At 39.2% G+C, this 14,776-nt stretch overlaps 1 protein-coding gene across 1 annotated transcript in view; it reads left to right on the top strand.

The window, feature by feature from the left end:
* CTNNBIP1 (catenin, beta interacting protein 1) overlaps nt 1-14,488 on the top strand; it is a 14,813-nt gene extending 325 nt beyond the window's left edge. Inside the window, exons 2-4 of the mRNA XM_010186084.1 lie at nt 2,559-2,680; nt 3,172-3,262; nt 13,797-14,488. Of these exons, the coding sequence (XP_010184386.1) occupies nt 2,585-2,680; nt 3,172-3,262; nt 13,797-13,855 (246 nt within the window). The 5' untranslated portion in view covers nt 2,559-2,584 and the 3' untranslated portion in view covers nt 13,856-14,488. The remainder of the gene's footprint in view (nt 1-2,558; nt 2,681-3,171; nt 3,263-13,796) is intronic.
* The last annotated feature ends 288 nt before the right edge of the window (nt 14,489-14,776 follow it).

The following is a 14,776-nucleotide window of genomic DNA, read 5'->3' as shown; positions in this document are numbered from 1 at the left end:
ACCGTGTTTTATAAAAGCTGTATGTAACAGGAACAGAGATATGTTCAAGTTTTTCATGCTGGAGTCTCAATATTGTCTTAAGACTTTTGTCCTTCTTTGGTGTCACCAGGTTGGAAAAGCTGTGGTGGCTGAGGCTATCACCCAAAATAATTGTGCATGGTGTGAAGAGCAAAGCACTGATGCGCTGTTATCTTAATTTAACCTCTTTGTACTTGTATTTTGATAGCTTTTGAGCCACATTGAGTGGTTTTTTCCCCCATGTTGCTCACTAACTTTGAGAAGTGTTTACTGAATGGGCAGGCTTTAGTATTTTTATCCTTCCTGTTACATAGGTAGCTTAATGATAAATCATCCTGGCTAAAGTTTACTTCAGAAGAACCAGGTTTAGGTAGGCATTTCCATCACCCCTTTTTAAAGTTTGAAGAATTAATAAGCAGCTGGAAGACTATTATGATGGAAAACTGTGAGTAATGACATGTGTAGATACAGATCTCTTGTAATATCTGATGTATAGAGGAATGCTGAGATGTGGTCTCCCTAGGTGGCATGGGTGCAGCTGTGGCATTTCTTTGGTGCTTGTGTATGGTGCCACCTATTGATAGACAACCCATAGAATTTGTTCCACTTTTAAATGATAGGTGTGTTACCACATTGCAGGTTTTTGTTGTTGTGCTTTTTCTTTTCGAAATCGATTTCTTTGGCTACTAATACAGCACCTTCCCTCTTCAAGTAACAATATTCTCCCCCCAAAAAATAAAGGAAAAAAGGATATATTAGTATAATATTAAGATCCAGTCACAACCTTTCAGACTTACTTGGTATCTTGATAAACATTTCTTGTTTAATCAGTCTCTGGATATGTGTAACTTAATGTCTCTTGCTCACTGTCTTATTTTGTTCATTGTCTTACTATTGACATTGCTTGTTAGCACTCAGTAAATTGCACTGTGGAGTATATGCTTAGTAAAGTAATCCAATCTATGTATTTGAGTTGACATTACAGGAAAATATGGGATTGTTTTATTCCTCTTTCAGAAAGCAGTTTGCTGATTATAGCAAAAAAACCCATATGACCTTGCACATTTACAGGCTGCAAGTTTCCGAGCAGAACCATCTATAGCAAATCAATGTAATGCAAATCTTCCTGCTGGAAACTCACCCAAGTAGGACCAGTGACAGAGATTTCTCCACTTCTTACTACTGTTATCTTCATGGTCAATAATGTGGGTGGTAAAGCCTATCCCAGCAGCTGCTGCTTAAGTTTGCATTACTTCTGACTCAGGAGGGCCTATGTGCAATTTCAAACAGTTTCCACACCCAGATTACTTTCCCTTAAAAGTAATAGTGAAAATAAAGTGGGGGGGAGAGCTTGGTAATGACCACAGCAAAATATTACATGGAAAACAGTGTGTTTGAACCTGCTGTGATACCACCTTCACTAAGCATGCCTCATGTCCAGTGTATTGCCTTGGTTACTGAGGTTGAGGAAAGCAGGTTTATAGCTTGGTATAGGACCAGACCAGTGCTGGGAATGAAAATGAATTAGGAAAACTGTTGTGAAGCTATTTCTCCCAGCTGTGCGTGGTGGAAGAGTGGCTGGCTTACACCTCCATCTACAGGTTCCTTAGGAGGGGTTATGTTTTTCCAACACACAGTATTTAGAAGAGGTTTGTTTAGTTAGTTTTGCTGCTGCACTAGTGGATTATTTGAAGCACCATTATTTTCTGAATTTGAAGTTAATGTTTTTACTATTGTTGACTTAATAAACGTGCTCCAAGATAATTTCTAATAGCAGCTGAAGAGTATGCCTGGACAATTTTTGTTTTGTCTTGGTAAACACCCTATTGTGAAACTTAAAAACTACCAGTTACTCAGACAACAAAGTATAATCATGCTTGGTGCTGTAGCAAGTAGATAGCATAGTCTGTTTATTCCATAATTATTTTTTGAGAAAAGCACAACTTAATCTTTTAAATTATATGAGAGATTAGGTTATATGAGAGATAAACTCTATTCCTTCCCTGCTCTTCTTTCTCTCCAAAACAGTTTTATAAATTTTATTAACCCTTACAAAAGTGCAGTGCACTTCTTTATGTGATCTAAAAAGGAAAAAATAAAAAGAGGAGAAAGACTTAAGAGTTCAGATTTCGTCTAGCTTTTGTTCAGCCATTGCAGGCTTGATAGCTGTGCATTCTGCATCCTGTTTTCATACTGGATGTGCTTATTTATGGGAAAAACCCAAAACCACGGGCCCTTCTGTCAGGGTGATTCTTTCATCTAGTTTTCAGAATTCAATTTTTCTACTTGTGCAGTAATGTAACAACAGATAATGAGCTAGAAGGGACGTGAGCATCAGCCACTTTGAATGTTTGAGTTGTATATGTAAGGCCCAATTTGGTTGTTTAGATTTTTAAGGATTTCTCTGATGAAGCATGCGATTCCTCACTCTCCCAGGCTATTAAGTGGTCTGCCCACTGGTGAAAAATAGTTTGGAAATTTAACGTTCCTATTATGCCTGTTGTACCCCATTACCTACTTTAGTTTGTCTTTTTCTGCAGGAAATCCAGGAGCTGGCAGGAGGGGAATGAACCGTGAGGGCGTCCCCGGAAAGAGTCCGGAGGAGATGTATATTCAGCAGAAAGTGAGAGTGCTGCTCATGCTGAGGAAGATGGGATCAAATGTAAGATGCACCATCATAGCCTACATTTTGTGGCTTTTCAGACGTAATTTTGTAGTAACTGGGGTAGTGCTTAATGAGATGGGCAGGTGATGGTCTGGTTTTATCGCTGAATTGTTTTAGCTGTCATTGATTTAACCATTATCTGCAGTTAAACACAATTGATTTTTTGCTTAAATTTTATGAGGCTTGTGGTGCCTGAAAATGAATCTGAGCATCCAATTATTTTTCTGTACACAGTGAAGTTTTTAATTACTGGAAAACTGGCAAAATAAAGCAACTGTTTTAAGGCAGCTGTGAATCTCTCTGTGAATGCGTGATGTACCAGTTTGCTGGGTGTCCTTCCTGATGGTCTTGTTTGCACAAATAACAGATTAAACTGTTAAAGAGTAGAATAGAAGCAATTGTGACATATCTTATTGAGAAGTTGGAGATAAAATCTGCAGCCTTTCTTAATTTTCCTTTTTGCTGACTGACTCTTTGTGCATTTCCAGCTGACCGCTAGTGAAGAGGAGTTCTTGCGCACGTATGCAGGTGTAGTGAATAGCCAACTTAGCCAGCTTCCTCAACACTCAATTGATCAGGGTAAGTGCTGGGTTTCTTTGCCCTGTGTTTGTTTAATCTGTGAGAACAATCTCAGAAAGTACTGAGTTTAGGTTCCTGTATTTCTGTAATAACATGCCACCTACTTAAACCCAATCTGGGATACGCAAGTCATTGTCTGCTATGGTCATTGGAAGTAAACCAGAGTGTACTGTTCAACAGGTGGTTTTATTTTAACAGGTAAAGTCAGTCTTGGATATACCTAAGAATTGTTAGGATGAAGAGCATTGTTATACATTTTATTCTCCATGATAATTCAAAACATTGATGGCCAAAATCCTGTGAACTGAATGCATGAATATAGCTTCCTACTCTGTGTAATACATGAATAAAAATTAATTTTAACCTGATTGATTTTTATATAGATGAAGTTAAATTCAGGTATGCATAGATGCCTCTAGACAGGGGTGTTTTACTGTATTCAGTATGAATCATCTGCATAAGACTGCTTTCATCTAAGGTTTTATATTTATTCTTAAACTGGACATCTTTGCTTAAAAAGAAACAAGACTGGGGGTGGCAAGCACTTCCTTTGTACACTTTGAACTGGGAGTTTTATAACAAAATGATATGTAAAGCATATACAGATTTCTAAGATACAAAAGCAATTTGATTACACTTATGATAATTCAGTTACTGTGACTCTGGTTGCTTGATAACACAAAATAAAATGGAATCCTCCAACACCATCTTTTGTTTTTCACATTTCCATGAACATGGAAGTAAAGTGCAGTGTTACTATTTCAGCAGAGTATGAGGGAAAGTTTAGGAATGGGCGAAATTTGTTTCCCATTCCATTTCTTTAATTTGCACAATGTAATTATTTCCCAAACGGGGGTAATAGACATGAAATAAGGTCACAAATCTGCTTTGGTTTGCTTAGATTCCTATTAAAGGGGCTGAAGTATGTGCTGCTTTTGTGGATGCTTTGCAGAAGTCTTGATAAACAATTGTGCAGCATTACTCCAAATCTGTTCATCTTTTCTGAACCTCAGTGTTTCTTTCTGACTTCCTTTTTCTCCCCTCCGTGGGCCTCATGCCAGATCACATTCATAATGTAGAATTTGATATTGAGGGAATATTGTAAGACTTGTATGCCAGAAAGAACTGAGTTGAGCAGAAATTTAATACAGATTGAAGACATTTAGAAAGCCATTAGAAACACAACCTGCACAAACTCGCTCTTCAGTTTTAACCCTATGTTGGTTCTTTTCACATTCAGATGTGCCACCTCTCCAAGTTAAGTAGCAAACAGCATGAACAGCAAAGGAAAATGAGGAAATCTGGCCAAATACTTTTTCCTTTGGAGGAAGATGAAGCCGTAGTATGCTGTATAGACATAAGAAACTGTAATTTATTGCTTAGGACTTTGATTTCTGCAGAAATCTCTCCGGATTTCTAATAGTTTGTTATCATAATGTTGCTCTTTGTTTTTAGATGCAGTGGCTTCTGCAGCAGCAATCATTGCTGTCTGTCTGTCTCTTTAGCTGTATCCTGGTGTTGGCAAAAGAAAGGGTTGATTGTGAAAGCATTTGGTATAGAGAAAATGCAGTGGCTTCTGCAGCAGCAATCATTGCTCTCTGTCTGTCCCTTTAGCTATATCCCGGTGTTGGCGAAAGAAAGGGTTGATTATGAAAGGATTGGGCATAGAGAATACAAATTGCCCAGGTGTCCAGTTTGCCATCTTAAGGGAGGTTCAGTCTCCACTAGATGGCATCAGCTTGTGCTGAAAATCCCATCCCCAGTCCACACACTGAGATACTTAAATGTGTTTTTGTTCTTCAGGACTGCTTGTAGGAATTTTCGTCCCTACTTTTCTGCTGTTTTCATTGAATCTCCTCTGGAGGATTTTTTTTTTCCCCTCTATGCAATGCGCCTTACACAGCAACTAAAAGGTGTGTTATTTAATGAGTAACTTACAAAGAGTTAGTGGATTTCATAGTCTTTTCTTCCAATAGTAGGACAGACTGTTCTCAACCTGACTTGTCCCAGACCTATCTTTAGAGTCATTTCCCTCCAGCAGGCGCACAAAGACGAAGCTGATTTCATACCCCCGTTTCGTTCCAAAAAAGGGAATGACATTCTTGGCCTTTAGCACTCTAAAAGCTTTGTTACAGACCTGCATATTTCTGCATGTCACTTAAAAATGCTGTAGTCTGGCTCCAGAATTAAAGGAATGTAGGTTTGTTTCTTTTTCTTTTCTTTCTTTTTTTTTTGTTAGAAGAGTACAGAAGATGAATGGTCTGGAATTTTGCAAGTGTATCACAGCTTCCTATTATAATTTTAATGCTTTTCTTTGTTGTGTATCCATGAAATACGGTCTTGGAGCAGCTGTCTGGTGGCTTCATAGTAATTACCTGAGCTAGGACTGCTGAGCTATCACTGTGTGGTGCTCTCTACTATGGTTTCTGATACAGATCAGTCAACTTCTGGTGAGTCTGTTTGTTTGACCACAGGGAGTCACTGCATCCTGTGTGTCCATAGTATATTTGCAGCAAGGTGACAGTGCACTAAAAAAGAAGTTTACACTTGGCCCTGCTGAATTCAAGTGCTTGTGCCATAAACCTTCAGTGAGCCACTATTAATAACAGTATCTCTGACATCTAAAGTTCCTCCATAATACTTTACTTACTGTCTTAGGGTGCAGCAATAGATTTTAATTGCTAATTTTGATAAAGAAACATCATAGAATACCTCTAATTTTTAAGCAAGCCTGAAGTCTAAGACTCCTGTTCAATTTGTGTTTATTTTCATAGGAAGAAGAGAAATTAAACTCTTTATCTTTTTATTTCCCATCTTGCTTTCAAAATGAGTTCATCAGTTCAGGTGTACAAAAATCACTGGGGTTTAGGATTGTGTACAGATCTCCTTTTGAAACATACACTTGAAACACCTTTGCTCTTAAAGCATCTCTATTTGTGTACTGTTGAAGCGAATCTTGGTTTCCTGACAGGAAGCTCAAATATATCCTGATCGTATCTTTGTGTAAATCAAGTAATAGTGACGTATGTCCAGAGCTTTCTAATACACTGTGCCAGATATCAAATCAAAATTAGTGCAAATCTTTCTCCTAGTATGTGTTCTAAACTCTTTATATTCATAGCCGCAACATATGTTAGAGCAACAGATCTGCGGAGGGATCTTGAAGAACCAAAACATGTATTCCAGTCTTAAAATAGTTTTTTTGGTTGTGGTTTGGGGTGTTTTGTGTTAATTCCAGCTCTATTTGCCCTTTCTTTTCAGTGTATCCTGGAATCTCAGGAAGTCCCTCCCTGTGTAGACTTTGATACACTACTCTGGAGGTGCTGTTTCCCTATCATGGGCTGTAAATCCACCAAGAGCAAGGAACATTTAGGCAATTTGGATGTCTGGATTCTGTTCACAGCTTGACATTTTAGCTATTTTTGTAAATACTTTGGCCTGTTCATTCTCCTTCAGCTGATCCAGACAGTCATGCTGTATCCATGACAGTTATGAGGCTTATCTGATGTATTAAAAATACCTCATTATCCATTGAAAGGTGAACTGCTAGCAGAGGAGATGAGATCGCGGTAAGCCAGGAAAGCCTGAACAACAGCTATAAAACTCTAAGCTGAAGTATTTAATACTTAAATTTAGTATCAATTAAGAGACTAAACATTGATGTCATGCTCACATTTTTTAATAACCATTTTATTTTTGGATCATTGCTGTAATGTTGTTAACACCTATGAAAGTGCAAAATCTAGGGCATTTTTCTTTACTCAAGGAGCTTTTTAGCTGACATCTGTGGGTTGTTTGTTGTTTTGTTTTTATGGCTCCAAGAATAACTGAGGAACCCAAAGGCATCTCTGTATATGCTAGAGAGTGGATGTAATCATGAGCTGTTCTGAGATATTAACATATTAGTTGTCTTCCCTGCATTGCAGCAAGAACTAACGCAGCTCAGACTCGTTAGGTTCCTTGAGCTTGAAATGATGAAATTAAGGCTTTCTCACGTATTTTTAATACAAGCAAAATGCCTCTTAGGAAGTTACATGCACAGAAGCATCTCCTGCATTTAAAAAAATAAATCACTTATTTCCTGTTTCCCAGTTACTTACATTGCTAAATGGTAGGCTAGCACTTGGCTTTAAGTCACTGCTGTGGCAAATCTGTAAATGGAAGCTGTGCAGCTAGGAGGCATGCTATGTGAATTATACCGAGACCTTGGTGATTACAGCTCTCCTGTTCCTATAGCAACAGGAGTGTCGTGCTGCTTCTTGGAGGAAGCTGGTCCCTTGGGGAGGACAGAGCTGAGATGCAAACACGAGCCTGGGCTAGGTTAGATGCCTTCTCTGAATGGTAGAGCATTAAAAATGAACCCAGGCTGCTTGTGAAGTTAGGAGGGGGGACCATGAAATACCACATAGTGGTGGAGAAAGGGAGATAGGGCTCTTCACAGTGTAGTTTCATTCTTTCAGACACAATGCTTGCTTTAATGTGCTCCTCCTCTCAGCAGTTCATGTCTTTTCAGAATGCCATACTAATACTGGGAATTTCAGGGATAAGTTAATGTTTAGAAGATAGTTGCTGGGAGGTGATTGGAGAAATGTGTGTATACAAAGATCTTGAGGGAAGTAAAGAACTTTTTGCTTGTTGGTTTGTTGTTGTTTTCTAATTTGGCAGCCTTCAGTAATTAATGACAGGCTTAACCTTCTTGATTCCTAAAGGCTTTTTGGGTTTAATTAATTTTGCAGGTGACTACAAACATAAGAGGTGTATGTGTGTATCCACCATTCAAAGAACACTTGGAAATAGCAGCTGTTAGGTGCATCAGTTAGCATTGTCCTTTGTGGTAAGGTTTTAATCCATCTCGTACCCTACTGGCTTGCTGTCACTGAAGCCGAGCACTTGCTGTGGAAAGAATTAGCTTCAGTCATCTTGGTGAAATTTTCTGAAGCTCAGGTGAACTGAGGAGCAGTCGCATGTGCTGAGCTCAGTGGCCATCTACAGCCTGTACTGCTGTGCAGTGGAGTCATTTGACCTTCAGATCATCTTGGCTCGCTAAGACTGGATCCAAGTGGCGTACAAGAACTACTGAATTCAGCAATCCAAACAACTGCAATTAGAGCATAATTGCAGCAGGATTTTTTTGAAAGTTAGCAGGGTAAGACTGTCACTATCGCTTTTTAAGATAAGACATAGACCTAGCAATTAATTATTGCTAACTTCTAGGAGGGATGCGGGGAGGAAAGTGTAAGGGAGAAGAAGTGGGAGAAGTATTCGCATGTCTGAAAGTTTGTGGCAATTAATGCATTGCTCATGAAAGAAGATGGGCAATATTTTGTTGGATATATGTAAGTCTCTATTTCGGAGTAGAAATATGTGCCCAGAAAAGCTGGAGAGAGAAGCTGTATGTATAGAGTGTAGGAGGTCAGGTGTAAGTGTGCCTTTTTCATTGTTCTATACATTAATTACTGGAAGTGCAAAGCTCAGAGAAGGATGTGCTAAAAGTAAACTTGGTTCACCGTCCTATTGTCTTAGTTGCAGGCGTTTGGCAATCTGCAGCTTAACTTTATAACCCGTGCTCTGCTTTTTAAATTTTCTTTTACTTCGTTAGAAAGAAAACATCCGCTGTGGGAGCCAAGTGGGACTGCAGCAGAAACTCTATTCACCAGTACCTTAATCCCTGCTTTCCTTTCACCACACAGAAGCCTCTGCTCTGTTCTCAGAAAATGTTTGTATTTGTACATGAGCATAGGCAGCTGTAGAAATGCTTAATGAGCAGACTTGTTAGGTTGGCTTCAGTTAGCTCTGGAGTTTGGGTTGTAGAACTTGACTTGAACAAAACCTGCTTTTGTGCAGAGAAATGTGAACGCCCTTTTTCTGGACAAATGTCACCCAGGTTTTTTTTTGCTACAGGTGATCTTGAGAAATAATCATGTTCCATAACTGGCTTCTGGAAGGTTGAAAGCACTGATGAGAGAGTCCCTTTCGTTTCCATACTGTATTCTTACCCTTACTCGAGTTCAGCAGAGAAGTCTTCCATTCTGTTTTTAGGTCATTGAAGTGCTCAGCTGAAAGCAGTGGGACTTAAGGCCCTTCAAGAGGTTTGGCATTGTTGCATTATAACCAACTGCTCTTCTTACTGACATGAAGGTATCTTCCCTTTTTGCAAGTTCTCTGAACAAACTGGTTCCAGATCTGGGAAATACTATTGCTTTCTATATCCCCATCAAGAGTCCCAGTGCTTGTGAGGAACACAGAAGTGCTGAATAATGAACTGTTTCTTTTGTTAGTGAATAAAAAGCAGGGCCACGAGATGCTATACCCAGAGGGCAGATACGTGTGCTGAAAGTGACTGGGCTGACTTGGTCTGTGAACTCTCAGTTTTGGTGCAAAGGACGTAGTCCTGTACACATAACTTCATGCTAGTATCAGATTTGATAGCCTGGAAGAACTCTCAGTGTGGCTGCTGTTGTTTGGAGAAACATTATTACAAAGAGGAAAATATCCTATCACCTCACTAAGGATAAAATTGGATTTTTAATGTGGAAACAAAAGACATCAGCATAGGCTTGAGTCTTTACTGCAAGATGTTGTTCTGTTGGGTGTTGTGCCCTCGGGTTACCCACCTACTGACTTATCTACCTTGAAGGTGGTATTATCTTTTATTTGATAGATCAAATTGTCTTTTTAAAGGCAGTTGCCTAAGGCTCTTGCAAATGCTGGGTTGCATGTAATTCCTGCAAATGAAAACATTGGTGGTTCTACCAAATAACAAAAGGAGCTGAGGAGGGAGCAGGAAACAAAACAGTTTGAAATTGTGTAGAAAATCCATTCTTTACTAATCTTGTTTAAGGCTGTACCATGAGACATAGAAATACATCACTTCTAATCTTTAATTTTTTTTCTTCCTTTCTAAAATGAATAGCTAAACCCCTTCAGCTACCCCTTGTCTTCACTGCTGTTCTGTTTGTTCCTGTACATTGTTTTGCTGCTCTGTGTTTTTTTGGCTGAACTTTCTAACTTTGTATTGCCATCAGATTTCATTAGTATGTGCCTACTTTCCTGTTCCAGGATCATTTATGAAAGCATTAAGTAAAATTGATGCAAAGGCCAACTGTTGAGAAAGTGCAGTCATAATCTCCTTTTTAGCCCAGTAATTATCCTTTCAAACAAAATTCATAATCTTTCTTTAATGAATTGTTTACCCACCTTGGTTTTTATAATGACTGCCCATCTTAATGTAAAAAGTACCATATGGGAAGCCATGCATTATGAAGTGATGAATAACATGAGAGAGGGAGTGTGCTTTTTGATTATACGATAAAAAGACATACGCACTTTGTTCATGAATTCAGGTAACTTGTAAAACCGTAGTTACTGTGATTACATTGGTGGTAAACCAAGGGTATTGTGTACTGACTGTGCAGTTAGCTTTGGCTGTGAAAGAACGAAACCTTGAATTCTAGACCCATTCTCCATCCACTGGTCTACTTCTGCACATAATAATTCAGTAATACTACAGGTATTCAGGCATTTTCCACATTTTTACAGTGTTCTTGATTGTACTCTTGTGTTCTCCTCCGAATAGAACACCGTCTAAAATTTGGCTTTTTCTGTTGTCCTGTGGTATTGACAAGCTGTATTTCTTCTACTCCCTTCTCTTTCCTATTCAAAGTCAGGGCAAATGGCAAGTTATGAGGAGTTCATACTGACACTGACACTGCTATTGAAGCTGTGCCAAGTGGGCCCAGAAAGCGAGAACAGGAGCTCGCTGAGTGTGAACCTGCTCTGCAGCGATAGCCGCTCTGCTTGCGAAAGCCAAAATGAGCTGCAGAATTCCCGGCGTCCTCTGTGCCCAGAGCTATTTCTGCTCATCCTGTGTTTTAAACGGCTGTGCCCAGAGCAGCGCCGAAAGCTGGAACTGTTCAGGACAGGCAGAAATACTGACCTGTGTGTTTGTGGGGCTGCGTGATTATCCAGAATAAAATTTCTTTTTCAGTATGTTGGGATGCTCGTAAGAATTTTTTCATATTTAGACCATGGAAAGGTCAGGAAAACAATCAGCATCTGTTAAGTAATCCAGCTCATCTCTTGTGCAAACGTGACGTGGTCTGTGATTTTGCGGTTGCTAGGCTACTCCAGCTGCTCTGTGCTTGCATCGCAAAACCTCCTCAGCGTTAACGGGGGCCACACGTAAAATACAGCGGCATAGGTTGTGCTGCGTGTGCGCTTTGCTAATGCTTCGAAATGTCATTGCTCCCTCCTCTTTCTAGCACAGACTTGTTTTTCAGAATCCTTGCAAATGAAATCCTTCTTTTTGTAGAGGGCAGTAGTTCTTACACATTGAAAATTAAAAATCAACACGGCAACTTGTTAATTCAGAGCTGGATCCTAGCGCTATATATCATTTATGTTTTGATCAAGGAAAAAAAGGGTTTGTGGAGGAGATGAAAAAGGAGATGACTGCAGGGCTTCTGGGTGTTGGCAGGAGGGTGCATCAGAGCAGTTTTTGATGTAGTTCTATAAGTTAAGGGTCCTACATATGAAAAACAAACTACTGCTTGGTCCTTAATATTTCCTTCCTTGAGTACCTACAATAAATAAATTGTGAGCTGTATGAAAATAAATGCGGTTGCATTTCATAAGCATTGATGTATTTTTTCAGGGTTTTATTGAGGAGAATTTACAACCTTCTCCGCTGTTTTTTTGCCACTTTTCCTTCTATATTGCAGCTAAAGAGCAGATTAGATAACAGAAATGGAATTCGTATAACAGATGAGGAATTTTTATTGGTTCTCTTTACCTTGTATGCAGGTGTATAGGCAGAAGTTGCTTGGGGCACAAAGCTGAAATCTGCTTCTTGATTATGCTTCAAGTAAAAGACTGGGGAGTTTTTCCATCCTGATGCTCCATCCAAGCTGAATTTGAACTTTCCAAACCCCAGGAAGAGAATTCTGTAGAGCTCAACAGTTACCCGAATAGGACAGGCAGTCGGTGTTGCTTTTGGCATTTCCTACTTCGTTGTCTAATCCTTTAATAGGAGATTTGAAGAAAAACTAGTTAAGCAAAGTTATCCCAAGCAGACCGTATTAATTAATGAAGGCCAAAATGCTGATAGTGAGTCATCTGTTGCACTTAAACACCTAGGATCATTTGAATGGAGGAAATAATGTTTAGAAATTACCTAGACAGTGACTGGAGGTTTCATCAGGTTTTCTAATCAGTTAGATAAATGCTGTTAGAGGATCTACAGATGAAAGAAAGCATTTACTTTTATCTGACTTTCTCAGGGATCAAATCTTTACCAGAAATTAAAAATACTGCATTCAGCCTTCAGGGTTGTTTTTCAGTTCTTGTCTAGACTAGAGATATTGATTTAAAGCACTGCTTTGACACTACTGTATTTTTATTTGCATATTGTCCTGAAGACATTTCTTTCTTAAGTGCCTGTTGGGCCATGCTCTCTAGTTGGGAAGTCCAGAGAGCTGATTATTTTTCTGTATATCTCAAGGTATCTCTTTGAAGAATGAGAGCTTAGCATGGGATGTTCTTTACAAGCCTTTATCAGATATGATTCTCAAGCAATTTAATTCTTTCTACTACAAATGCCCATTAGAAACTCCACGCAAGTTTGCAAAGACTTGGAGATGGTTGCAGGAAGGTAATAACATCTTTCTGTGCTTAGGGGTTTGTATGCATGGGTTGTGATGGTAATTATGCACAGTTGATAGCCTCAACTGAAAAAAAAATAAAAATCCAATATCTGAGAAAGTCCACACGCTGAATTCTTCTAGAAAAGATTTCTTCAGGCTAGGGATAAAAGCATCACTTAGCAAAGCAGTACCTGTTCCCTGGGCAAATGGAAGCCTTCAGTTTGAAATAAAATACTGCACTTCCATTAGAAAATGGAACGTTTTCAAGACATATTAGTTTATAAAGGGTGTTTAAGTGACTCTTTTCAGGGGAAAGGGGGAAGCAGAAACCTTTCAGCTGGCCTATTAAAACAATTTTTATTCTTAAAAGCAGAGTCATGAATATCTAGATGTAAAGATAAAGTAAAGAACATCGAAATGTCATTTTAAAAAGACAGTGTGATGCAGTACAAGTTTTATTGAACGGTGCCTCATACTTCAGAGAAGCTCAATAAGCCTCTTATGCAGTGTCAGAGTTTACAGGGCAATGAAAGCAGAAAATAAAAGATTATCTCTACATGCCTGTGGTGACAATCCTGTGATTTTTTTTTTTTAAGTCTTGCTTCTTAGAATTATGTGAAAGCAAGGAAATCTTGTTTTTCTTTAAAAACAAACTGATTTCTGAAGGCTTGCAAAGGAACGTTTTAAATCTGCTGTTGAAATGTTCAGACCGCTTCAGGTTCCAGTCCCAGAAGAGTAAGAAAACACTGCTTTATCTTCTTTCTGTCCTCTTTTTCCTTTCCTATTGTTCTTATGGATGTGTCAAATGACAGTTTGGGTGCTGGATCTATCCTGTCTGTCTATTAAGGGAAGTAATTGTGGCACACATTTTCCTGTCTCCACTGTTACTACAGGTGCTGAGGATGTCGTGATGGCATTTTCCAGATCAGAGACGGAAGACAGAAGACAGTAACTACGGGACACCTCAACAACACAGAACTGGAGAGGACAGTGAGACTCCTGAGATAGAGGAGGATGGCTGAGCATTAATAAGTTCCTTTGCCCACCCTAATTGTTCCTTGGTATCCCTTCTCCTTGGTAATTTCGTTTCCCTTTGCCCGACCCTCAGAATGCATCTCACAGCCATCTATTCCTGTAAGTTGTTGCTACTCAGCTGGGCTGTGTTAATTAAGGACAAAGCTAAAGGTGTATTTTTGATTGGCTCGAAGGGACAGACTGTGATTGGCTAAAGGAAGACAATTTTTCAAACTTGACCAATGAAAACCTTTTGTCTCGCATTTTATTTTATATTTTAAAGGAAGTCTCTTGGCATCCTACTTCTAAAGCAGCTTTTCATGCTGTGGTGCTTATTTAGGTCAAACTTGTGAATTTGGAGAGGGTTTGATTTGGCTGCATAGAACTGGAAGCAACTTTTGATTGGTTGACAATGCAAATGCTTTCTCCTCAGTTGGCTTGCAGGTATTTTGCTGACTTTGACATTTTCGTTGCGGAAAGCTGATGTTTTGGTGCATTGATTATTTCTTTATACTTACTGACTTGGGGGGAAAAAGACAAATGTGCTTTGCATATTTATTGCATCTACACACCTATAAATGCTTGCTTTTTTGGTTTTGTTTTGGGTTTTTTGATTGGCTTTGAAATCATGGGTTTGATTTCCTGTTGGCTGCAGTGTTTCTGATGCAATCAGTTTTTCCATGCTCATCTGCTCTGTGGCCTCAAGCTCTTTTGGGAGCATGTGTCGAAAGCATATCTAGTTCAATAAGTCTACCTGTTAGAGCTGGAACATGGGGATCGCCAGCCGTTCTGTGCCACTGCGTGGGCTGTGCGATGATCTCCTGGTAGACCTGGCTGTTCAGGTGGCTTCTCTCTTTGC

This window comes from Mesitornis unicolor, unplaced genomic scaffold, assembly GCF_000695765.1.
Source record: "Mesitornis unicolor isolate BGI_N332 unplaced genomic scaffold, ASM69576v1 scaffold32976, whole genome shotgun sequence".
Taxonomy (NCBI): domain Eukaryota; kingdom Metazoa; phylum Chordata; class Aves; order Mesitornithiformes; family Mesitornithidae; genus Mesitornis; species Mesitornis unicolor.
This window is presented reverse-complemented; position numbering and strand designations above follow the sequence as displayed.